Source organism: Phyllostomus hastatus, unplaced genomic scaffold (assembly GCF_019186645.2).
Source record: "Phyllostomus hastatus isolate PE091 unplaced genomic scaffold, TTU_PhHast_1.1 phas_contig_1162, whole genome shotgun sequence".
Classification (NCBI taxonomy): Eukaryota; Metazoa; Chordata; class Mammalia; order Chiroptera; family Phyllostomidae; genus Phyllostomus; species Phyllostomus hastatus.
In genome coordinates, this window is record NW_025333537.1 from 10,360,712 (window position 1) to 10,383,889 (window position 23,178).

At 62.1% G+C, this 23,178-nt stretch overlaps 1 protein-coding gene across 3 annotated transcripts in view; it reads left to right on the top strand.

Annotated features, from left to right (window-relative positions):
• The window catches only part of SETD1B (SET domain containing 1B, histone lysine methyltransferase), a 30,211-nt gene extending 10,304 nt beyond the window's left edge, over window positions 1–19,907 (top strand). For all 3 annotated transcript variants that reach the window (XM_045841442.1, XM_045841450.1, XM_045841459.1), the window contains exons 5-17: window positions 1,238–1,350; window positions 2,141–3,376; window positions 7,381–8,190; window positions 8,524–8,785; window positions 8,876–9,207; window positions 9,325–9,427; window positions 10,193–10,684; window positions 11,795–13,048; window positions 13,918–14,084; window positions 14,812–14,943; window positions 15,047–15,166; window positions 15,279–15,416; window positions 17,274–19,907. In XM_045841442.1, the coding sequence (XP_045697398.1) occupies window positions 1,238–1,350; window positions 2,141–3,376; window positions 7,381–8,190; window positions 8,524–8,785; window positions 8,876–9,207; window positions 9,325–9,427; window positions 10,193–10,684; window positions 11,795–13,048; window positions 13,918–14,084; window positions 14,812–14,943; window positions 15,047–15,166; window positions 15,279–15,416; window positions 17,274–17,447 (5,333 nt within the window). In that variant the 3' untranslated portion in view covers window positions 17,448–19,907. The remainder of the gene's footprint in view (window positions 1–1,237; window positions 1,351–2,140; window positions 3,377–7,380; window positions 8,191–8,523; window positions 8,786–8,875; window positions 9,208–9,324; window positions 9,428–10,192; window positions 10,685–11,794; window positions 13,049–13,917; window positions 14,085–14,811; window positions 14,944–15,046; window positions 15,167–15,278; window positions 15,417–17,273) is intronic.
• Window positions 19,908–23,178: the final 3,271 nt, after the last annotated feature.

A 23,178-nucleotide genomic window follows, 5' to 3' on the forward strand; every position in this document is an offset into this window, starting at 1 on the left:
CCACCACCAAGATAGAAGGTGCCCAGACAGGTGCCAGGTACTCTGAGGACGAGGCAGCCCCGTGACTGTGCCCTGGGTGCAGAGTCCCTGGAGGTCTCTGAGCGGGCCTAGGAGGGTGGCTTCCCGGGGTTTTGTGACCTACCAGGGCACAGAAAACCCAAGACAGGAAAACCTAGACCTTTATTTTTGGTTTTCATAGTGGGTGCATATTGACTGAGTCCCAGAGGCCTTCCTTGCTGGGGGCTGGGGTTCTAGGCAGGCCCTGTCAGTCTCCGGAGCTGTACCTACTTCTGAGTCTCCTAGGGGCACAGGTCCAGGTTCCTATCTAAGCCACATCCTCCCTGTCCCCCAGCTCTAGTTTCTCAATCTCCGGGGGGAGGGGGGCGGAGTACAGACCCTTGCCAGCCTGCATGCCCCGTGGGGTGGCTGCAGTCCTGAGAAGCAGATGCACAGGGGGAGCAGCCCCCTCCCCATTCTAAGGAGCAGCCGGCTCTCAACAAAATTTCATTTCTACAAAAAGAAAAAAGGCGGGTGGGGGGGGGCGGGGAAGGCCCTCAGAGACTGCTAACTAAGTTTGTATTTCAAGAAAGAGACCAGTAAAGTGTAGCTCAAGGAATGTGGCTCCTTTGCATATGTAAGCAGCTGCCTCGCAGGGCTCTATAAATATCAGTGATCTGGGGCCCCGGGTCGACGGAGGCCTCTCTCTGCTGGGGTGTGGGGGGGGGGTGGAGGGTTCCCAGACAGGGCTCAGGGGGACCAGCCCCACACCAAGCCGGGGAGTCTGGTCGGAGGAGGAGGCCTGTGGCATCCGAGGGAACTTGGCATTGGTGTGCGTTTTATAAACTGCTGGTCCCCTGGCCCCCTCACAGTGAGCAGCAGACTGTGACCTCTCCCCTCCACTTGCTACCAGGACTGGGAAGAGCTGCCCCTTCCCTTTGGGCGCCCAGGTGCCAGGAAGGGCTTCGTGCTGGGGGGTGGCACTCTGTATTTGGGGGAATCCCAGCCCCCGAGGCATTAAATTCTGAGTCTCAGGATGAGACACCTCGTAGAGTTGAGCCGCTTCGTGGAACAGCTGGGACACCTGGGTGAGGTACAAAGGGAGGCGGGAACTTTGTTATGGACACACAGCTACCCCAGGCCTGGGGTCTCAGGCATTAGGGACCCACAGGAAGCCAACCTGTGGGGGCTGCGCCCTCCGGGAACCTGGCTGAAGCCCCTGGCCCTTGTCCGTCCTCAGGGGAAACCCGAATGCGGTTTTATGAACTCTTGGTCACGGGCCGGTACACACCCCAGACCCTCCCAGTGGGCGAGTTGGATGCTGTCTCTCCGGTTGTGAACGAGACCTTGCAGGTGCGTTGATCTCTCTCTGTGTTCCCTCCCCTGCCCCCGCCCAGCACCCCCTGACCACCCACCACCAGCTCCTTGATGTGTTGTCCCCCGCCCCAGCTCTGGACACCACGGCCTGTGTGCCCCTGTACCCCGCTCCCAGAAAGCAGAGTTCGGGGCCCTCTTTCCAGAGCCAGACCGACCCCTTCCCCAGTCGCTGCCTCCCGGCACACGCAGCGGACCACCATCGTCACCTGGGGGGGTTCTCGTCCCAGCCCTTGCCCGGCATCAGCCCAGCCACCTGCAGGAGTGGCTTTTCCAGAACGAAGAGACTTTGTTCGCTTGCTGGCCAGCTGGGTGGTTCATTTACCGAGTCCTAGTATTTAAATCCTAAAACACTGGGTAGCCCCCCTCTACACACACTCCCAAGGCCATAGTTCTTCCTGCTGCCCCCCGCCTGCGAGGGCTTTGATTTCTGCCAGCCTGAGATGGAAGGAAAATCCCAGTTCAAACCACGGAGTCGAGATCTCCTCTTTCCTCCGCGTCAGGGATTAGGACAAGCCCTCGAGGTTCCCTGAGGGTAATTGGCTACCCCAAGAGTGGAGAAAAGTTAGGAACACCGAGACACTTCTCTTCAATCTCCCCCCGACCCCTGACTCTTACCAAGTGGCAGCTCTAAAGCGGCCAGTGTGGCGTGAGCTCCGGGCAGCCGGAGTGAGTGGGGAAGAGAGAGAGCCCGTTCCATTGCCGGCCCTGCCTGCCTCCCAGGGTCTCACCTCTCTCTCTGTCTCTCTCTGTGTTTCTCTCTCTGCAGTTGTCAGATGCCCTGAAGCGCCTCAAGGATGGTGGCCTGTCTACAGGCTGTGGCTCTGGCTCATCCTCCGTCACCCCGAACAGCGGCGGGACGCCCTTCTCCCAGGACACCGCTTACTCCAGCTGTCGCCTGGACACGCCCAACTCCTACGGGCAGGGCACGCCGCTCACGCCGCGCCTGGGCACCCCCTTCTCGCAGGATTCCAGCTATTCCAGCCGCCAGCCCACACCCTCCTACCTCTTCAGCCAGGACCCCGCGGCGACCTTCAAGCCCCGGCGCCACGAGAGCAAGTTCACGGACGCCTACAACCGCCGCCACGAGCACCATTATGTCCACAACTCTTCCGCGGTCGCTGCCGTGGCAGGGGCCGCGGCCGCCTTCAGGGGCTCCGTGGACCTCGCGTTCGGGGCCGTCGGCAGCGGTGGGGCCAGCGGGGGCCCTCCGTTCAAGGCCCAGCCACAGGATTCGGCCACGTTTGCCCACACTCCACCGCCGCCCCCAACGACTCACGCCACTGGAGTCTCCTTCAAGTCGGCTTTCTCTCCCTATCAGACCCCTGTGCCCCCTTTCCCCCCACCCCCCGAGGAGCCCCCCGCCACGACCGCCTTTGGAGCCCGGGACAGTGGGGAGTTCCGGAGAGCACCCGCGCCCCCGCCCCTGCCGCCCGCTGAGCCCTTGGCCAAGGAGAAGCCGGGCACGCCCCCCGGCCCCCCGCCCCCCGACGCCAACAGCATGGAGCTGGGTGGCCGGCCAACCTTCGGCTGGAGCCCCGAGCCCTGTGACAGCCCGGGCACTCCGACCCTGGAGTCGTCGCCGGGGCTGGAGAAGCCCCACGACAGCCTGGACTCCCGCATCGAGATGTTGCTGAAGGAGCAGCGGAGCAAGCTGCTCTTCCTCCCGGAGCAGGACTCGGACACGGAGCTGCAGATGGAGGGCAGCCCCATCTCCTCCTCCTCCTCCCAGCTCTCCCCGCTGGCCCCCTTCGGCACCAACTCCCAGCCGGGCTTTCGGGGCCCCACGCCGCCTTCCTCGCGCCCGTCCAGCACCGGCCTGGAGGACATCAGCCCCACGCCACTGCCGGACTCGGATGAGGACGAGGAGCTGGACCCGGGGCTGGGGCCCCGGCCCCCACCTGAGCCAGGCCCCCCGGACCCTGCTGATCTTCTGGGCCAGACGACTGAGATGTCCTTGGACATGGCTGGAGACAGGACCCCGACCTCAGAGAAGATGGATGAGGTACCACCATGTCTGTCTACCTCTGTCTGGGATTGGTTTCGTTTGTTTTCTCTCTCCCTCCTTGCTCCTTTAAAACATTATCTCCTTGGAAAACTAGTTAAGACGTAGAAGCAACAAGGCTAGGGCAGCCAAAAGAACAGATCAACGGGCAGGATAAAAAGAGGATGCAAAAAGCACCAGACTGTGATTGAGCAGCTGGTTTGGCTCTGAGCTCCCTAGCAGCCATGGAGAGAAGGGAAACATGACGTAGTTTCTGTTGCTGTCCTTGTTAGCTGTGGGGAGTCAAGACTTTTCTTAGGGGTCATCTCTGACATGATCTTTGATAGGAGTTTGCTGAGAGCCCCAGAGTATGGATTGTGGTGATGGTCCTGGGCCCCCTTCTCTCGGGTGGCTTGGGGATAGTCGGGGCTGGACCTGAGGCTCAGGAAGCTTGGGGAGAAGCAGGGAGGTCCGGACCACTGTCTGCTCGAACCTAGGGCTCTCCGAAGAGATGGGAGACCACGGCGGGCGGGCAGGTGGGCACTGGAATTTCCCTTCTCCCACCTTTTCTGTCTCTAGTGGTGAAGGAGTTAAGGGCCCGCCTAGGGGGAGGGCCACAGCCAGAAGCAGCCGGGTTGGTTGTCCACCTGCCACCCTGTCCTCAACCTTAGATCCTCTCCTGGGGTCTCAGCCCCCAAATCTGCAGCCTCGGGATTGCGGGGGTCGGGGGGGGGTTCGTTCTGTGTGCCACATTCCCCTGGAGGGAGATATGAGGTCACCTTCCTTGGCTCCGCTCCTCCCCCTCCCTGGGCCAGGTGCCTGCCCCCACCCTCCCTGAAACCTGCACTGGAACCTGTGGGTCCGATGGGCATGAGCAGCCAGGGCCTTAGACGGAGCTCCGTGCCACTGTGGGCAGTGGGGAGGAGGGTCCTTCCCTTCCCGGGCCCTTTGATTAGGCCGGTTTGGCTGCCTCAGGGAGGAACAGAGGAGAACTCGGCCTGCCCAGGAGGGGACTGCAGGGGGCTGGGGCTCCAGATGGCCTCCAGGCCGTTCTAGGGAAGTGGTTTCAGGTGCCCAGGGCTCCCAGCAAGGGGACTGACAGGTGTGCAGGGGTGGGGAGCTGCTGGCCCTGCCGCCCTCCTTTCCTTCCCTCTGCTGTCTGGGGTTGAGGGGTGTTGACCACGTTGACGACCTTGTCCGAGGCTGGGAAGTGCAGACTAGCCGGCGGGGGCGGGGGGGGACTGCGCCTGCCCCACCGTGTCACTGTAGGGAGGGCGAGACCGAGGCCCAGAGAGCTGAGGTCAGGCACGCCTCCCGATCTTTGACCAGGGACGCCTGGGTGCACCGAGAGCCTCTGGGCTGGCCCTCCGGCGCCCCCTGCTGGCAGCCTGGAGAGCAGCGTGCGGGCTCGTCGGGTCACTGTGGGTGGGTGGGAGGGGGTCCCCTTTCTTCACAGAGACAGACGGAGGGTTAAACCCGCAGGCCTAGAGCCCCAGCTCTGCCACTCTCTGGCTCTGTGACCTTGGGGAAGGCACTTTCCCTCTCTTGAGTCTCAGTTTCGGTGTCTGTGTGCGAAATGGGATGGGGAGAGCCCCTGTCTTGCTGGGTCTGGGCCTCCGGGAGGGACCACGAGGTTAGTTCGCTCCGGGCACAGCACGCTCCTTGCGGGTTGCTGCTGGGTTCCCAGTGAGTTCCTACCCCCGCCCCACCCCGCCAAGGGTGGGGAGGAAGGGGCAGATGGAGGCCTGGGGCAGACCTACCGCCGACTGTCCTGGCCCCTCCTGATTGGCTGCACCCCCCCCCCGCCCCGGGGTTCACTCTGCGGGCACCGCCGGGCTTGCTGGGCGCTGTCCAGGGCTGACCTGGTGGCCGCTGTCCCCGAGTACCAGGCTGAGCCTGCCCGTGTCTCTCTCAGCAAGTGGCTGGGGATCCTGCGGGGGTGGGTGGGGGGGAGAAAAGGAGAATAGGGGGGCCGTAGCAAAATCCAGAGCTTCCTGCTGCTGCCGAGTGTTGGGTGTTCTTCCCCCAACCCCCATTTTCCTCCAAGGCCTCCCCCGACCTGTAGGCTGACCTGTCGCCTCTCCTCAGCCTTCAGAGCACTCCTGCCTCAAAGGCTACAAAGGCTCCGTCTCCCCCGCCAAGTTCATCCCGGGCACCTGCTCGCCTCTCGCTCTGTACGAGTGCCAGGGGGTGGCCAGACCCTGTTCTCCCTGTCCCCGCTGGTCCTCCGGTTCCACCTCCACCCTGCGGACCTCCGCACCCCCCCACTGTGTCCCAGCGTGCGGGGACCCTTGCCCGTTTTAGAGGCAGGCTCACCCTTGGCTCCTCCGCCGCCGTTCACCGGGTGCCAGGTGCCCGGGTTCCGACGACAGCAGAGCGTCCTGAGCTTGAGCCCTGGCCCCCTTCCTGACCGGCTCTGCCTCTTGGGCCGGCGGCGTCTGACTCTCCCCAGCGCCCCCTCGCCGGTCAGGAGGAGCTGGGGGAGAAGCCCGCGCTGGGGGCTGCCGTGCAGACGAGGAACGCCGCCCCCCCCCCCGCCCCCCCGGCTCACTGCAGCGTGGTCACTGTAGCCGAGGTTGGGAGGCAGCTCAGATGCCCGCAGGCAGAGGAGTGGGTTAAAAAAGCTGTGGTTTGTTTACACAATGGAATACTACTCAGCTGTAAAAAAAAAAAAAAAAGAAGTCTTACCTTTTGCGACAGCATGGATGGACGTGGAGAACACTATGCCGGGTGAACTAAGCCAGAGAAAGACACGTCCCGTGTGACTGCACTTCTGCGTGGAATGTAACGAACCAAGTGAACCAGCAAACAGAATAGAAACAGACTCGCGGCGACCACGGACAGGCTGGCAGCTGTCGGAGGGGAGGGGGATCGGGGAGCTTGGTAAAAAAGGTGAAGAGGTTAAGCAAAAAAAAAAAAAAAAAAATGAAAACAAACAGATACAGACAATATGGTGACTGACAGAGGCAAGGGGGGCGGGGGGGTGGAAGAAGGTAAAAGGGAGTAAATGGTGATGGGAGGAGACTGGACTTGGGGTGGGGAACCCCGTGTAATACACAGATGACATGTTACAGAACTGTGCCCTGGAACCAATATCATCCCAGTCAGTTTGACTTTTACAAAATGTACGAAAAAAGCAAAAGGCAGGAGACAGCCCCACACTGGCCTGTACTAGGTGGGGGCCAGTCACGAGACGAGGCGAAGAGAGTGATGGAGGTAAAGGCGTGCTTCCTGTCCGTGTACCTGTAGTCCCACTGACTGCGCCCCCTTCAAATGCCACCGTCTCCACCGGCTCTCTCTGCCTCGGTGAGGGCAGCAGGCGGGCTGGCGGCCGCTTCTGGGTTCGAACCCCGGGGCCATCTCTTACTGTCTGTGTGGCCTTGGGCGGGTCGTTGAAGCTCCGTGTGTTCCGATTTTGTCCTTCGTGGAAACGGAGGTAGTTCTTCTGAGGGTGAACTGAGTTACTGCACGTAAAGCGCTGAGAAAGGTGCCGGGCGCATAGGAAATGCCACAGAGGTGTTCATTATGAGCATTACCTTCTCTGAATCCAGACTGAAACAGAATCTCTCAAATTGAAACAGAATCTGTCTCCCTTCCCGGCCGGCTGTCTTTTCTGCAGGACGGAATGTATGTTTCACACCTTCGCCCTGGCGACCTCTTCGCTCTCGTTCCGCTCGACGAGAGCACGAATTTTGGGGGTCCTGTTCCCTGCCGTGTAGTCAGCACCTAAAACAGAGCCGGGGACATGTTTGACAAACGCCTGGATCCTCACGATAACCCCCCGAGGCGGGTGCTCTGACGCCCATTGTGCAGACGGGCAAACTGAGGGTTAGAGAGTGACCCTCAGCCTTGCTGAGGCCACAGGGCTGGGAAGGGAGGGGACGAGGGTGGGGACCAGAGTGTTCGGCCTTGCAGGGCAGACTTGCAGAAGGCTTCTCCTCTGGCTCCCGTGTCCAGAACGGGGTGCCGGGAGGTGGCCGGGCCCTCCAGGCTCACCCTCACTGCTGTCCCCCTTTTCTCCCCAGGGCCAGCAGTCCTCCGGCGAGGACATGGAGATCTCGGACGACGAGATGCCCTCCGCCCCCATCACCAGCGCTGACTGTCCCAAGCCCATGGTGGTGACCCCAGGGGCGGGGGCCGTAGGAGGCCCCTCCGTGCTGGCCCCGAACCTGCCGCTGCCCCCGCCCCCTGGCTTCCCACCACTGCCCCCGCCCCCGCCGCCGCCCCCGCCGCAGCCCGGCTTCCCCATGCCCCCGCCTCTGCCGCCGCCACCGCCACCGCCGCCCCCGGCCCACCCAGCCGTGACAGTGCCCCCGCCGCCCCTGCCGGCGCCTCCCGGCGTGCCGCCGCCGCCCATCCTGCCGCCGCTGCCGCCCTTCCCGCCGGGGCTGTTCCCCGTGATGCAGGTGGACATGAGCCACGTGCTGGGCGGCCAGTGGGGCGGCATGCCCATGTCCTTCCAGATGCAGACGCAGATGCTGAGCCGTCTGATGACGGGCCAGGGCGCCTGCCCCTACCCGCCCTTCATGGCCGCTGCAGCTGGGCTGCAGTTCGTCAACCTGCCCCCCTACCGGGGCCCCTTCTCCCTGACCAACATGGGCCCTGGCCGCGGGCAGCCCTGGCCGCCCCTGCCCAAGTTCGACCCATCCGTGCCGCCGCCGGGCTACATGCCGCGCCAGGAGGACCCGCACAAGGCCACCGTCGATGGCGTCCTGCTGGTGGTGCTCAAGGAGCTCAAGGCCATCATGAAGCGTGACCTGAACCGCAAGATGGTGGAGGTGGTGGCCTTCCGGGCCTTCGACGAGTGGTGGGACAAGAAGGAGCGGATGGCCAAGGTGGGTGGGCGGGCGGTGGGGGTGTTACTTTGTGCAGCTTAGGGGTCAGTGGCACCGATGTGCACTGAGGACGTGCTTCCTGGGAACCCCGGCCCCCCGAGGGGGAAGCCGGTGGTCTGGCCCGGGTGGCTGTCGTGGTCTCCCTGGCGGGTGAGGAAGGGGGGACTCGGTGTCCTGAGAGGTGGGCGCGGAGGGTGGCTGGTTCCCGGGAGGGAAGCGACCGGCTACCCTGCGGCTGTCACTGTGGGAGGAGGGCCGGCTGCTCGGGGAGGGCCGCCCAGTGGGGTCCCTGGCAGCCCCGTAACCGTGGTGACCGTCCCTCTTGCACGCCAGGCCTCGCTGACGCCGGTCAAGTCAGGCGAGCACAAGGACGAGGACCGGCCGAAGCCCAAGGACCGCATCACCCCCTGCCTGCTGGAGTCGTGGGGCAAGGGCGAGGGCCTGGGCTACGAGGGCCTGGGCCTGGGCATCGGGCTGCGGGGGGCCATCCGCCTGCCCTCCTTCAAGGTCAAGAGGAAGGAGCCGCCGGACACAGCCTCGTCCGGAGACCAGAAGCGGCTTCGGCCCTCGACCTCCGTGGATGAGGAAGATGAAGGTCTGTGGCCTCCCCACCCCCCACCAGGTTCCGGGGTCTCCTCCTCCTGCGCCCCCCTGCCCGGCGCCCTCACACCCGGCCTCCCCGCAGAGTCCGAGCGGGAGCGGGACACGGCGGACGCCCCCTGCGAGCTCGCCAAGCGAGACCCCAAGGGCGTGGGCGTGCGGCGGCGGCCGGCCCGACCCCTGGAGCTGGACAGCGGCGGGGAGGAGGACGAGAAGGAGTCGCTGTCGGCAGCGTCCTCATCGTCGGCGTCCTCCTCCTCCGGGTCCTCCACGACCTCGCCCTCGTCCTCGGCCTCCGACAAGGAGGAGCAGGAGAGCACGGAGGAAGAGGAGGAGGAGGAGGAGGAGGAAGAGGAGGAAGAAGGCCCCAGAAGTCGGATCTCCTCCTCCTCCTCCACCTCATCCACGTCAGATAAGGTGCCATTCCGGGCGGGAGGCCTGGGAGCCGGGGCGGTGGGGGCGGTGGGGGGCCAGGGGCACCCTGGGGCTCCCTCCCTCCCTCACCATCCGCCCCCCCACCCCCACCCCGCCCAGGATGACGACGATGACGACAGTGACGGCCAGGAAGAGTCTAAGGACGATGAGGACGTGGCCCTGTCGGAGGCGAGCGACAAGGAAGAAGGGGACTCGGATGGAGGTGAGTGGGGCAGGCCGTGGTCCCCGGCCGGCCCAGGGCCCCCCTGCAGAGGGCGGGGCCCGAGCAAGGGTTAGCGACGCCTGCCGGGTGAGGTGTCTTGCCCTTGAGGCAGGAACTCATTAAAGCACCCCCGACACGCCCTGTGGTCCCACTGCCATGAGACATCCAGAGCAGGGCTGTCCGCAGATCCAGAAAGCAGACTCGTGGTCACCTGGGGCGAGGGGCGGGGGTGCGGGGGGCCGAGGGGCGAAGGCCGAGGGGATAGGTTTCTTCTCGAGCTCACAACAGTGGGACCAGGCAGGGGGCGCTAGGCCCGTTTCAAATGCACTGCACTGTCAACTTTTTAAAATATTTTTTATTTACTTATTTTTTAGAGAGGGAAGGGAGGGGAAAGGGAGGGGGAGAGAGAAAGAGAGAGAAACATCAATGTGCGGTTGCTGGGGGCCGTGGCCTGCAACCCAGGCATGTGCCCTGACTGGGAATCGAACCTGCGACACTTGGGTTCGCAGCCCGCGCTCAGTCCACTGAGCTGCGCCAGCCAGGGCACTGTCGACTTTGAAAGGGCTCGTTTCCTACGTTGTGGGCTCTGCCTCGATCTAAGAAAACAATGAGTAGTTCTCACACACAGACACCCGCCCCCCATGTCTCTGAGGGCCACGTTCAGGCCACGTGCCACCCGTCTGAGCCCTCGGGCGAAGCGTCTGCTTGGGGTGCAGCAGATGACGAGAGGGTCCCCCCCCCTCGTGTCCCGTGTCCCCTGCCCAGACGAGACGGCGAGCATCGTGACCCGCAAGGACGGAGCTGGCTCCTCCAGTGAGAGTTCTGAGTCTTCGGAGTTCGAGTCAAGTTCCGAGTCCTCATCGTCGTCGTCGTCTTCTTCGGAGGATGAAGAGGAGCCAGCGGCAGGGGACGAGGAGGAGGAGGAGGAGGAAGAGGAGGAGCCAGCCACTGATGAGAGCATGGCTCCCGCCGTGCCTGAGGAGGACTTTGAGAAGGAGGTGGCCACGAGGCCGCCCGTGGTGGAGTCCTTGGGCACGGAAGAGGAGGTGGACATTGAGGCTGAGGACGGAGCCCCCGAGGAGCGGCCCCCCGTGCAGGAAGAGCCCCCCCTGCCTGCGGGTGTGAAGGAGCCGGCTGGCGGCAAAGAGCCCCCCAAGGAGCCGGGGCTGACCCAGGAAGGAGCCAGGTCGCTGTCTCCAGAGCCCCCCGAGAGAGAGACAGAGGCCCGCCTGCCACCTTCCCCGGAGCCCACCCAAGGTAACCCCCGCAGCCCCCCGGGAGGGGTGGGGGCAGGATGAGTCCAGCCTCCTTTGGGTACATTGTTTCACCTGCCCAAGCCTCAGTTTGCTCATCTGTAAAATGGGTCAGTGGACAGCGCCTTCGCCGTGAGGCCGTGTGGGAGGAGGGAGTGGAGGGGGACAGATCACGTGCCGGCCCAGGGCCAGCATTTCCCAACCAACGAGTCCCTGGCCTGTTCGTCCCACGAGAAGCTCCCCAGAGAGGGGCAGGTGTGCGTGGTTGCTGTAGTGACAGGCAGGCAGGGGAGCTCTGGGGGCTGGGCCAGGGGAGTGGCGGCGGACATCGCCCCCTCCACGTCCTGACGGAGCTGCACGGAGCAGGGCCGGGGCTCAGACAGCGCCACCCAGTGGAGCTTCTGCAGCGATGCAAACGCTCGATCTCCGCCCTGCCCAGTCCTGTAGCCACTGGAATCTGCAACCTCGCTTCATTTTAACCGATTTAAACTTCTCTATCCACGTGCGGTTAGTTTGTGCCTCCGCTCAGTCCTTCAGGAGAGAGACCTGGGATAGTTTGTATCTCTCCGTGGCATCTAGCTGCAGAATCACAGGTCCTCTGATACTGTCCCGAGTGTTTTATTAAGACTCATCGCACCCCATTGCAACGGTGAAACTGAACAAAGTTATTCGTCCCCTCAAAGCTTACTTTCTAGGGCAGGGTGACAGGTAACAGCAGATGAGTGAGAAAATGCCTTATGGGACTGGAGAGAAGTGGTAGGAGAAAACCCTTAAAGGCCCTGACAGGTCCTGCAGGAGAGAAAGTTGAGTTTTACTCAAGAGCTCTGTTTCAAAGGGAGCATCAGCCACTAGCAACCGTGCCTCCGCCTCTGAGTCACTTCAACATTTATCAAGCGCCTACTGTGTACTCTGACACTGGGCTGGACGCCGAGTGGTCCTTGAGTGGCTCAGCTGCCGGGCAGCGAGGGGGACAGTCTTTACACTCAGAAGAGTCTCGGGGGACTCGGGGGTATGAGCCGGTCAGGTATCAAGCGCACAGTAGGGCAGCAGAAACAGGACACTGAGAGATGTTTGAGTCAACTAACGGTGGCCTGGTTTTCACCTGTCTCTGCAGGGGAGGACCTGGAAGTGGAGCCCGAGCCCCCTGTGCCGCTCCCCTCGCCCCTGCAGCCACCGCTGCCGTCCTCTCGACCGCCCCGGCCACCCAGCCCACCGCCCGAGCCCAAGACCCCAGAGCCCCCACACCCACCAGCCCCTCTGGAGCCTCCCTCCGAGGACCAGCCCCCGCGTACTCCAAGCCTCTGCGGCAGCCTGGCCAAGTCGCAGAGCACGGAGACGGTGCCGGCCACCCCGAGCGGGGAGCCCCCACTGTCGGGGGGCAGCGGCAGCCTGTCCCTGAGCTCCCCGCAGGTGCCCGGCAGCCCCTTCTCCTACCCGTCCCAGTCCCCCAGCCTGAGCAGCGGGGGCCTCCCCAGGACGCCAGGCCGGGACTTCAGCTTCACGCCCACCTTCCCCGAGCCCGGCGGGCCCCTGCTCCTGCCCGTCTGCCCCATCCCGGCCGCCCGGCGGGATGAGCGGCCCGGCCCCCTGCCCTCCCAGGTGCTCCTGGAGACGGGCCTGCCGCTCCCTCTGCCCTTGCCTCTGCCCCTGCCCTTGGCGTTGCCTGTGCCGGTCCTGCGGCCCCAGGCGCGGACCCCGGCCCAGCTGCCACCCCTGCTGCCCGCCCCTCTGGCCCCCTGCCCGCCCCCCATCAAGAGGAAGCCGGGCCGGCCCCGGCGATCCCCGCCAGCCGTGCTCTCCTTGGACGGGCCCTTGGTCCGGCCGCCCGTAGGGGCCGCCCTCGGCAGGGACCTGCTGCTCTTGCCTGGCCAGCCGCAGACCCCGGTCTTCCCCAGCACCCACGACCCCCGGGCCGTGACCCTGGACTTCCGGAACACGGGGATCCCGGCCCCGCCCCCGCCCCTGCCCCCCCAGCCCCCCCCACCGCCACCCCCACCACCTGCTGAGCCCACCAAGCTGCCCTTCAAGGAGCTGGAGAACCAGTGGCTCTCGGAGGCCATCCCTCCGGGTCCCCGCGGGCGCGACGAGGTCACCGAGGAGTTCATGGACCTGGCCAAGGTGCGGGGCCCTTGGCGCCGGCCGCCGAAGAAGCGCCACGAGGACCTGTCGGCCTCGCCCGAGCCCTCCCCGCCGCAGCCCCTGTTCCGGCCCCGCACGGAGTTTGAGGAGATGACCATCCTCTACGACATCTGGAACGGCGGCATCGACGAGGAGGACATCCGCTTCCTGTGCGTCACCTACGAGCGGCTGCTGCAGCAGGACAACGGCATGGACTGGCTCAACGACACGCTCTGGGTCTACCATCCTTATATCCTGCCAGGCGGAGTCCGGGGTGGGGGGGAGCACGCCTAGTACCAGGAGCTCTCAGCTGCCACTTGGAGGCTCGTCTGCCATGTGGGGCGGTGTCTGTGCGCCGGCCCGGGCCGGGGTCCACGGGCTCGGCGCTGGCACCCTTAAACACGCCCTCTGTGGCAGCCAGGCGCAGCTCCGCCCCTGAGTTAGCCAGTCTCAGGGCCAAGTGCAGTCATGTGCTTGTGCAAAGCAACGGGCAGGAGCTGGCCGAGGGCCTGCTCTTCCTGGGCTCCTGTCACCTGCTTGAACCGCCCCCTGTAGCCCAGGGAGGTGGGGCTGCTATCCCTGATAGATAGCCAGCGTGCAGAAGCCGGGGCCCAGGGTGGTTAAGCACCCTGCCCAAAGCCACACAGCACAAAGGGAGCGACGCTGAAATCTGAGCCCGGGCAGATCTGATAGTCGGGCGCTAGCTGCAGCGCGTTGAGGTTGGAGCTGCCCTCCTGGTTGCACTGGGCTGATGCAGTGAGTGCTTGGTGCCAGGCACAGGGAGTCCTCCAGAGAGGCACCGGCAGAAAGTAGCTGCCCCGGGCTGCACAGATAGCTAGGTGCCCCCAGAATGCAGCTCGCCCCGGGCTGCACAGATAGCTAGGTGCCCCCAGAATGCAGCTCGCCCCGGGCTGCACAGATAGCTAGGTGCCCCCGCCTGAGTCCTGGCTGTCGGTGGAGTCGGCCGGCCGGGTGGTGTGGCGGTGGGCCGCGACGGTGCAGGTTAGAGCCACCTGGAGGTGGCCTGAGGGTGGAAGGGCTGGGCTGGTGGGACGGGTCGGATGAGGGACCAGGCGGGGCTTGCCATCCGTGTCCAAGTGGCCCTTGACCCGCACCCACCCACCAGCCTCTCTTCGGCCAAGAAGAAGAAGCGGGACGACGACATCCCCGAGCACGCGACCGGCTGCGCCCGCAGCGAGGGCTTCTACACCATCGACAAGAAGGACAAGATCAGATACCTCAACAACACCCGCGCCAGCACAGATGAGCCCCCCACCGACACACAGGTACTGCCGTCGGGGGGGCCTGGGCAGTGGGCGGGGGTCTCCCCAGGGGGGGCGCAGGCAGGGTGAGGGGTTGCGGGGCCAGAGGGGCCGGCCCTGTGGCGGTGGTTCCGTACCTGGTCGCTCAGGTGGGAGCAGTGAGGTGCGTGGTGGGCAGGGGGAACCCTCTGGAGAGGTTTGATCGGGGGTGTGAGCGGAGCTGAGTTGCGTTTCCAGAAAGTTCACTCGTTCCTTTTTTAAGTGAAGCAAGCATCTATCGAGTGCTTGCTGTGTTCCTCCAGGCACTGTTCTGGGGCTCCAGCCGGGAACAAACCACACTTCTCTTCCCGAAACCTACACGTTGATTGGGGGGGAGGGGCGGCGAGCAAACCGGGCGCTGGGCGGAGAAAAGAGGAGAGGAGGTTGTGGGTTGGCACGTCGGGGTCGGGGAAGGTGGCAGGAGAGCCAGGCCTGAATGAAAGAAACGAGCCACGTGGATGACAGGGAGACTCTGCGGAGAAGCCCAGAAAAACCTCAATGAAAAGTCACTTAGTGAAGTCTGGAGGGGCCCGGCCACGTGCCAGTTCTGGCAGGAAGGGGAGGTGGCAGTTAGGGTCAGGACAGGCACAGGGAAGGCCACACACAGCAAGGAAGCTGGGGCAGCAGGGACCCAGAGCTGAGGGTGCCGTGGTCAGGGGGCCCGCCCGCGCGCCCCCACATGCCCTCACCCGCCCCCCTCCCCCCTCGGCAGGGCATGAGCATTCCGGCCCAGCCGCACGCCTCCACCCGGGCGGGCTCGGAGCGGCGCTCGGAGCAGCGCCGCCTATTGTCCTCCTTCACTGGCAGCTGTGACAGCGACCTGCTCAAGTTCAACCAGCTCAAGGTGAGGCCGGGCCGGGCCCGTCAGGCGGGGTCAGGGCCACCGGGGTGGCGTGGGACCCGGGGCCGGGCTGCTCACGCCTCCGCTCCTCCCCCGCCCCGCGCAGTTCCGCAAGAAAAAGCTCAAATTCTGCAAGAGCCACATTCACGACTGGGGCCTGTTCGCCATGGAGCCCATCGCCGCCGACGAGATGGTCATCGAGTACGTGGGCCAGAACATCCGCCAGGTAGGCGCCGCCCGGCGGCCGGGCACGGAAGGGTGCGGGAGGGTGCAGGGGCGGGGTTTGGGAACGGGACCCGCCCAGCCCGGACTGAGGGAGGCCTGCCCCCGATGGCCAGGTGATCGCGGACATGCGGGAGAAACGCTACGAAGATGAGGGCATCGGGAGCAGCTACATGTTCCGGGTGGACCACGACACCATCATCGATGCCACCAAGTGCGGCAACTTTGCTCGCTTCATCAACCACAGCTGCAACGTGAGTGCCGGCAGGGGTCGCCCGCGCCTGCCCCTGCGCCGGAGGTGGGGGCGGGGAGGGCGGCAGCCTGGAGAGCGCGTGGGGGGGGGTGGGGGTGGGGGGGGCCGTTCTCCGCTGAGTTCCAGTTTCCCCGTCTGTACAATGGGTATAATAACGAGACTGAAGGTGCTCAGGAAGGGCGCGTCCAGCTGGTGACTGCGGAGCTCCTTCCGTGCTGGGCTCTTTCCGTGCCTCAGTGGGTCGCGATCTGGGGCATGCTGGGAAAGCCCTGCGGCCACGCTGTCCAGGGACACGGTACTCGCCACATGTGCAGCTGAGCACTGACCTGGGGTCAGTGCGCTTCAGAAACTGAGTTGTTAATTTCATTTTATTTCAAATGGAAAAGACTCATCTGTAGCTAGTGGCAGCCGGAGTGGACGGTGCAGGGATGGGGTACTTCCGGGAGGTCGTTGATAACAAGAGTGATTCTCTCTCTGAAAACAAGCGCAGGAGCTTGGCACAGGGGCGGGCGGGTTCCGAGCCACCACCGCCAGCTCTGATGTCCCTACTTCCTGAGTGGCCGTGAGCTGCTTACTGAGTGTGAATGTCTCCAGGCCACTGCGTCCACATCTGTGAAACAAGTGGTGTCGGCTCCTCCTTGTAGGTTGTTGGGAGGACCAGTAGGTTCCTGTGGCCGGCCCTCCGAGGGTGCTGACACAGCGAATTCCCTGTCCCCGCCAGCCCTCCTGGCCGTCACTCGGTCGTTATCTGGGCTGGTAGGGCCTCCCTCGGATGCCCCTGTGGGATCCAAGGGGTCAGAGATGGTGGCTGAGGCAAGGGCCCTGTTCCGAGGCCCTGGGGCCGTGGGCGGAGGGGAGCACCCCTGGGTGAGGAGGGTCAGCGAGGGGAGCGGTGGGGAGGCAGTAGGGGGCGAGCAGACAGGCCAAGGGCATGAGGTTGGCAGGGTCGGGGTGGCCGAGGCAGGCCTCCGGCGGTTTGAGCCACGGGGTGGAAGTATCTGCTGTCCCTGTGGGAAGATTTCCCTGGCTGCTGGGTCCAGAGCAGGTTTTCTCAGAATGAGAGAGGCCGTGGCAGCCCAGGTGACGGGTGGGGGTGGGGCCTGACTGCCACTGCTGGCGGAAGGCGGGAAGCGAGCGGTAACCAGAATTAAGCAGGCTCTGGGAGACTGACCCCCCTGGGTGTGGCTGTCAGCCAGGTCCCGTCCGGGTGAGAGGGGCTGGGACCTCGAGGTTTGGGGCCTGAGTCCATGGTCCAGCGCCCCCTAGAGCTTAGGTTTGAGATGACGGAGCCATCCCTGTCTCCTGGAGCTGCCCAAGGCATGCACCCGGACCCCAGTAGGACTTCCGGGCCTGGAGCAGGACCTGCAAACTTTTCCTGTAGTTAGTAAATATTTTGGGCTTTTGTGGTCCAGACCACGTCCTACAGCTACCTAACTGCCACCATAACAAAAGGAACCCCGACAACATGTGAATGAATAGTTGTGGCTGTGTGCCATTAAAACTTTATTTGCAGAAACAGGCGGGGGGGGGGGGGCGGCGGAGTTTCTGACCCCTTCTCCAGAGCACAGAAGTGAGGCCTGGGCTACAGATACAAGTTTGGGAGTCTCCTGCGGTGTGAACGAAAATTGCAGCCCTGGGACAGGCTCGGTTAATATTACCATTGTTATCCTTCTTATGTAACATCAGGGGCCAGGGGTCATTGCCACCCATGTGGCAGAGCAGAGGCCTAGAATAGATGGCACCAGGCGGGGGGATCACACGGCAAGCACAGGGCTCCGCCCCCGGGGCCCTTGGTGGCGGCGGACTGGGTGGGGGTCCCCGGAGTCCTCCGCTCAGTGCGCCCCCTCCTGGCCCACAGCCCAACTGCTACGCCAAGGTGATCACGGTGGAGTCGCAGAAGAAGATCGTCATCTACTCCAAGCAGCACATCAGCGTCAACGAGGAGATCACCTACGACTACAAGTTCCCCATCGAGGACGTCAAGATCCCCTGTCTCTGCAGCTCCGAGAACTGCCGGGGGACCCTCAACTAGGCGCGGCGCCCGGCGGAAGGATGTCGGCTGTCGCCGGGGCTCCCCGCGCGGACCCCCGTGGCCCCGGGGCCCGGCCCCACCCCCCACCCCCATTTCAGGTGCTGTCCTCTACCCAGCGGCCGTGGCAGGGCCTGGCGCCCCCAACACTACCCCCAGGACCCCGGCTCCAGCCCCTCAGAGGGAAAGGGCTTCTCTGTCTGTCAGCCTGTGTCTCATCGTCTCTTAAAGTGCTCCCGCGGGGGCTTGTGTTCGACTCCAACACGAACGTCTCCGTTCCCGTGTCGCCGTCCCCGGCTCTCCATCTCTCTCTGTCTTTTCCCCGCGTCGTCGTCACCGTCAGCCTCTTCCCGTGAATGCTGCTACGTTGTTTTGTCTTCCCTTTATTTTCTTCCTTGTTGTAAGAAAAGACATTTTAACCGTTGAAATGTGAAGGCAGAATCAGAGGGCGGGGACCCCCGGTGGAGGCTGCCGAGCCCCGGGCGCGTCGGGGTGTCGGCCAGCAGTCTGGAGAGCCCCGGGGCCAGGGTGCTGGCTGGGCCAGGTGCTGCAGAGAGGAGGAGGGTCCGGCCCGGTGGCCTTGACCTCAGAACACTACGGAAGGCCCTCGCCTCTGCCAGAGGACTCAGTGAGAAGACCCTCCCACAGTGCCCCGCCCCCAGTCTGTTCTTCCGCCAGCAGCCTGGGGCGGCGCCTGCGTCTCCGCTCTCGGACCCCAGCCGAGCTGGTCCCAGGCGGGACTTTACCCTCCGGGCTCTCTCTGCCACCCTGCACCCTGCCACCCCCCAGATCTTGGGTTCAATGTTTACTTTCTCATTCAAATGCCAGCAACGAGGGAGCCTCCAGGAGGTCCCAGTGGGCAGGCAGGGCACCGGGAAGGGTCACATCTGCGCTCCCCTGTCCTCCCCATCACGGGCCAGAGGGGGAGCGCCCCGCACCCCCCAGGCAGGCGCAGCTCCTAGCCCCACCGCTACGGGTGTCTGACCGTGAATACGTGTGGCGATTTTTTTGTTTATAAGCTTCACCTGCTCGCCCCCAGCCCCCGCCCCCACCCACCCTGCCAGCAGCCCCTTCCCCCGCCCCAAGACATCAAAAAGCGTATTTATTTTCGGAGCGAGAAGAGTATTTCTCCCAGAGAAAGAAAAACCTTGGAGAAGTTTTTAAAACTCGGATCTAAACCTGACAGGTGGTTTGTTTGTTTGTTTGTTTTTGGTTTTGAAACCCTTCCTACTCCCTTCCCGTCATCCTATCAGGGTTTATACTTCCACAGATGTGTGTGTTTGCGCGCGCGCGTGTAAAATCTGACGGGGGGGGGGGATGGGGTTTTGAAGTTCAGAACCAACTTCTGTACATAGGCTCCGGTAAAGGACTTCTTCTCGGGAACATTGTTTCTTGTAGAAACACGTGGGAAGACTTTTTTGCTCATTTCTTTGTACTTCCGAAAACACCACGCGAGTCCCCGCACCCCAGAAAGCAGAGCAGGCGTGTAAATAATTTATGGAAAGTGACCGTCGTGACCAGGACTCGTTCTCGCCGAGACGGGAGCACCCGGCGGGGCCGCCCGCCCTGCGCAGACGCGGGCCGGGCCTCTGGTATCAGCTTGTGTCAAGCTTGTTATCGTGTAAATTCTGTACAAAGAATTGTTATTTTTTTTCTCTCTCTCTCTCTCCTTTTTTTTTTTGTCGTTGGTGGTTTTGTTGTGTTTTTTTTTTTTCCCCAGTTTTCACCCCACGCCCTCTCTGTTTGAGACTGTGCCTGCCGTTTCAAGGACCGTGAAATCGGTGGCGTGAAGACACAGAGAGGGGACCCAGGCATAGCAGCGACCTTCTCTCCCATTTGCGGTTTTCTGCCTAATTGTGCAACTGAGGAAATAATTTATTTTGCACATGAGGACATGTGTAGTTTGTAGAGACGGCCGATTTAAGTTACCTGCGCAGTCCCCAAGGGGCTGTCTCCGTTCTGTCCCCGCTCCCCTTACGGAAGAAGTGGAGGTGGGGACGCCGGGGGCCGGGCCTGCCTCAGCCCTCGCCTGGCCCAGCCGGGGAGGGACCGCGCCCTTGTCCCCAGGAACCCCCGCCCGCCCCTGAGGTGGTTCGCCGTATCCAGGAACACATTGGCTCGTTTTTTCTTTCAATGCCTTCATTTTCATTGAACAAATTTTTTTTGCTTTGGAAGAGTTGGGGGTTTCTGCTTTTTTTTTGTTGTTGTTGTTCTTTTTTGTTCCTCGTCCCTCCCTCCTTGCCTCCCTTCTCCCGCCCAGAAGAGAGCCTGTCGGATTTCGGGACGTTTGTGCGCACAGGCTCTGGCGTCCGTACGGGACTCGTTTCGAAGAGAAGTGTTTCTGTTGTGGGTGTGTCTGGCTGTAAATAATTGTTCATATTTTTGTGAATTCAATACTATGTACCATTGTATTATAGTAACTTTTATAAAGCAAACCATAAATATACTGACTTTTCTTACAGATACGCCGTCTCTCTTGCTCTCCTCTCTCCCTCTCCCTCTCCTTTCTTTCTGCCAGGGGCGCACCCGGCGGGCATGGAGGGTGGGCCGGCTGGGCGGGGTGTGGGCCGCTCGGCCCGCCAGATCTTCAGCTCTGGGCATCGAGGTGAATCCTGTGAACAAGGCCAGGCTACGGCCTCCACAGCCTGGACCTTCCACAGCTTTTTAGAAGCTCTCCTTACAGAGCCTTTCTTAAGCACGTCAGGTACCCCGCCCTGCCACTAGTCTGCAGTTAAGGACACTGGACCCGACATCCTGTTGCCATCCCTAGAAGAACTAAACAGTGTTGAACATTTAAAGAGACAGTGCTTTCGTCTGCGTTTGAGGGGAGCAGGGGCTGGTGAAATGGGTGGAGAAGAATTAAATGTCTGCAGTGTCTGTGGTGTTCCAGGTAAGTGTCACTTCTCCCTGACCTGGGGGTGCGGTGACAGGGGCCCAGGGAGAGAGAGTGTGTGAGACGCTGTCCGCTTGTCCCTAAGAAGGACAGACAGACTCAAAATCCCAGCAAGGGGGCAGCATGATGGAGAAGATGCTGTATCTTACTTCGTAACGACAGGAATGCAAATTCTCATGAGACTGTTTTCCCTGTCACGTGGCAAACGTCTCGGAGGTGGAAAGCGCCCAGCGCCGGCAGGCCTGGGGCAGGGGGCACTCCCGCGCCGTGGCCAGTGGAAGCATCCGTCACGACCACCTCCAGGAGGAAACGTTGGGTACTGACCGTCGGTATTTGAAATGCACACACGCTCCTGGCCTGGCTGTCCCACGGTCAGGAACGGAGTCTGCCAGGCACGAGCAGGCTGCACCCGGAGGTTCTCGGCAGCCTCACGGGGGGGGCAGAGAAACAGGCCGGGCAGGACGTGCACTGGGGGTGGGCTGGTTGTCAGAGCCGTGCATCCAGACAGCCGAGCCCCACCCACCACAGGTGGACTCTCGGGGTGAGGCAGGGCTAGGAAACCAGGCAGCTCCCCGCCGTCCATTCATTCATTCAACCTGCTCTGTGCCCGATGCTCCCCCAGGCGCTGGGGGTACTGGAGTGGAGAAAACCCACTCCCCTTCTTCAGGGTGACTGTTTTTGTGGGTGAGCCGGACAAACATGGAAGACAAATGCTGTAGGCGGGAGGGAAACAGCCATGAGAAGAGGGTGTTGGTGGGTGGGGAGTGAGTGACATTGTGCATAGGGGGACCGGGGAAGTCCACTGGGCCAAGAAGGGCACGAAAGTCCAAGGATGTGAGGGCGCATCACCTCACCGGGGACGCCCTGGGGAGGGGCGTTCCAGGCAGAAGGAGCCCCCGCCTGATGTAGATGGAGCACCCACAAGGGGGCTGCAAGGCTGCAGCTGAAGGCTGAGAGGTCCGGGAGGTACTACAGGGGCCCACGGGGGCAGCAGACACTGAAGGGCCTTGCAGGGCTGCGTGAGGACGACCCGGGGCGTCCAGCCCGAGGCACACACTGGAGACACACATGCACATTTGAGTTTCCTCCATCGTCCTTCCCGAACCTGCTCCTCTTGCTGTTTTTCCACTTCGGTCAAGGGCGTTTCTCTTCGCCACGCCCCCCGGCCCTCCCTTCCCCTCCCCTCCCCTCCCCTCCTCTCCCCCCCACACTGCTGACCCCGGTCACCTAAGCTCAAGCCCCATAAATCCCGGACTTCTTTCCCCTCAGCTACCAAGTTAGACAGTTCTCCTCCCTTATTCTTCCAATCAGCCACCTCTCGCTTTGCCTCTCTGACCCACAGGGTAAGACCTCTCCTCACTGGTTCTGGTGTGGGGACCAAAAAGGAAGGCCCAACTAGAACACCTGCATGCACCGGGCAACTGGGTCGGCTGGCCTGAGGGGGAGGTGCCGGGCGGACTTGGGCAAAGTCTCGCACCCAGGCCCCTCTACAAAACTAAGAGCAAACACATAGTGCTGATACCGTGCCAGTCAGTTTGTTTTGTTTTTTTAGAGAGAGGGGAAGGGGGAGAAAGAAAGGCAGAGAAACTTTCACGTGTGGTTGCTGGCCCACAACCCAGACGTGTGCCCTGACTGGGAATGGAACTGATGACCCTTTGCTTCACAGTCCGGCACTTGATCCACTGAGCCACACCAGCCAGGGCTGCCGGTCAGTTTTAAATATCTTTGATGTTCAACTCACAGCAGCACTAGCAGGCAGGTATTATTGCACCGCCATTGAACAAAAGAGGAAAAGCAGGGCACAGAAAGGTTAGGTAACTAGCCCAACGTCACACAGCAAGCAGGTGGCTGATCTGAGGTGAGAACCCAGGCACTCTGGCCCCCTGGTCTGGGCTCAGCTAAGGCAGGTCCGCTCTGCCCAGACCCCATCTGAAGGGCCAGCAACTGCTTGGTTCCTGCTCAGTGTGGCTGCGTAGGAAGAACAGCCCAGAACTGCCTGGTGGTTCCAAGAACTAGAATCCTAGGATTTCTATGTGAAATATCCCAACTTTCTGAAATGTTCACTCTAATTTGTTTAAAATCACGCAGACGGAATACATCTGTGAGTCACACCTGGCCCATGGGCCACAGGTGTGCGATGTCCTGGGTTACAGAATTTCCCTTTTGTGCATAAGCCATGGGAAAATGGAGGGAGGGTGTTTTTACCTAGCAGCCTGGGCCTGGGGCCTTGAGGGTCTTGCTGATTTAATTTCTGAAGTTCATGGTCCCAGAATCCCTATCTGCTATTACCTGAAATAATAATAATTTTTTTAAAAAACCCTATTCTCCCTTTATGCCAACTTAAATTTTTTCTTTCTTTCTTGAAAAATTCTCACCCAAGGACATGTTTTATTGGTTTTAGAGTGGGACAGGGAGAGAGGAACAGAGTCGTGGGAGAGAAACATCGATCGGTTGCCTACCATACATGCCCCCGTGGGGATCGAACCCACAGCCTGGGTACGTGCCCTGCCTGGGGACGAAATTTGAAAACTTTTATGTACTGGACGACACTCCAACCAACGAAATCACCTGGCCAGGGCCAACATAGATTTTTTCTTACACTGAGATCCACCCACTCCCAGTTCTGAGTTGTCTTTTTTTTTTTTCCTTTTTTCTGAGTTGTCTTCAAGGAGGCTATTAAACGTCAGATGCAGAAGGAAGGAGAGACCCAGTTTGCCCCCACCGCCTCTTGTCTGGTTTTGAAGAAAAAATTCCTTCCAAGAGTTTTAGGACTAGTAGCTTCCTCCCACCTCCCAACTGTGTCCTTCTTTTGCAAGGTTCACTCACACTTGAGTATGAACT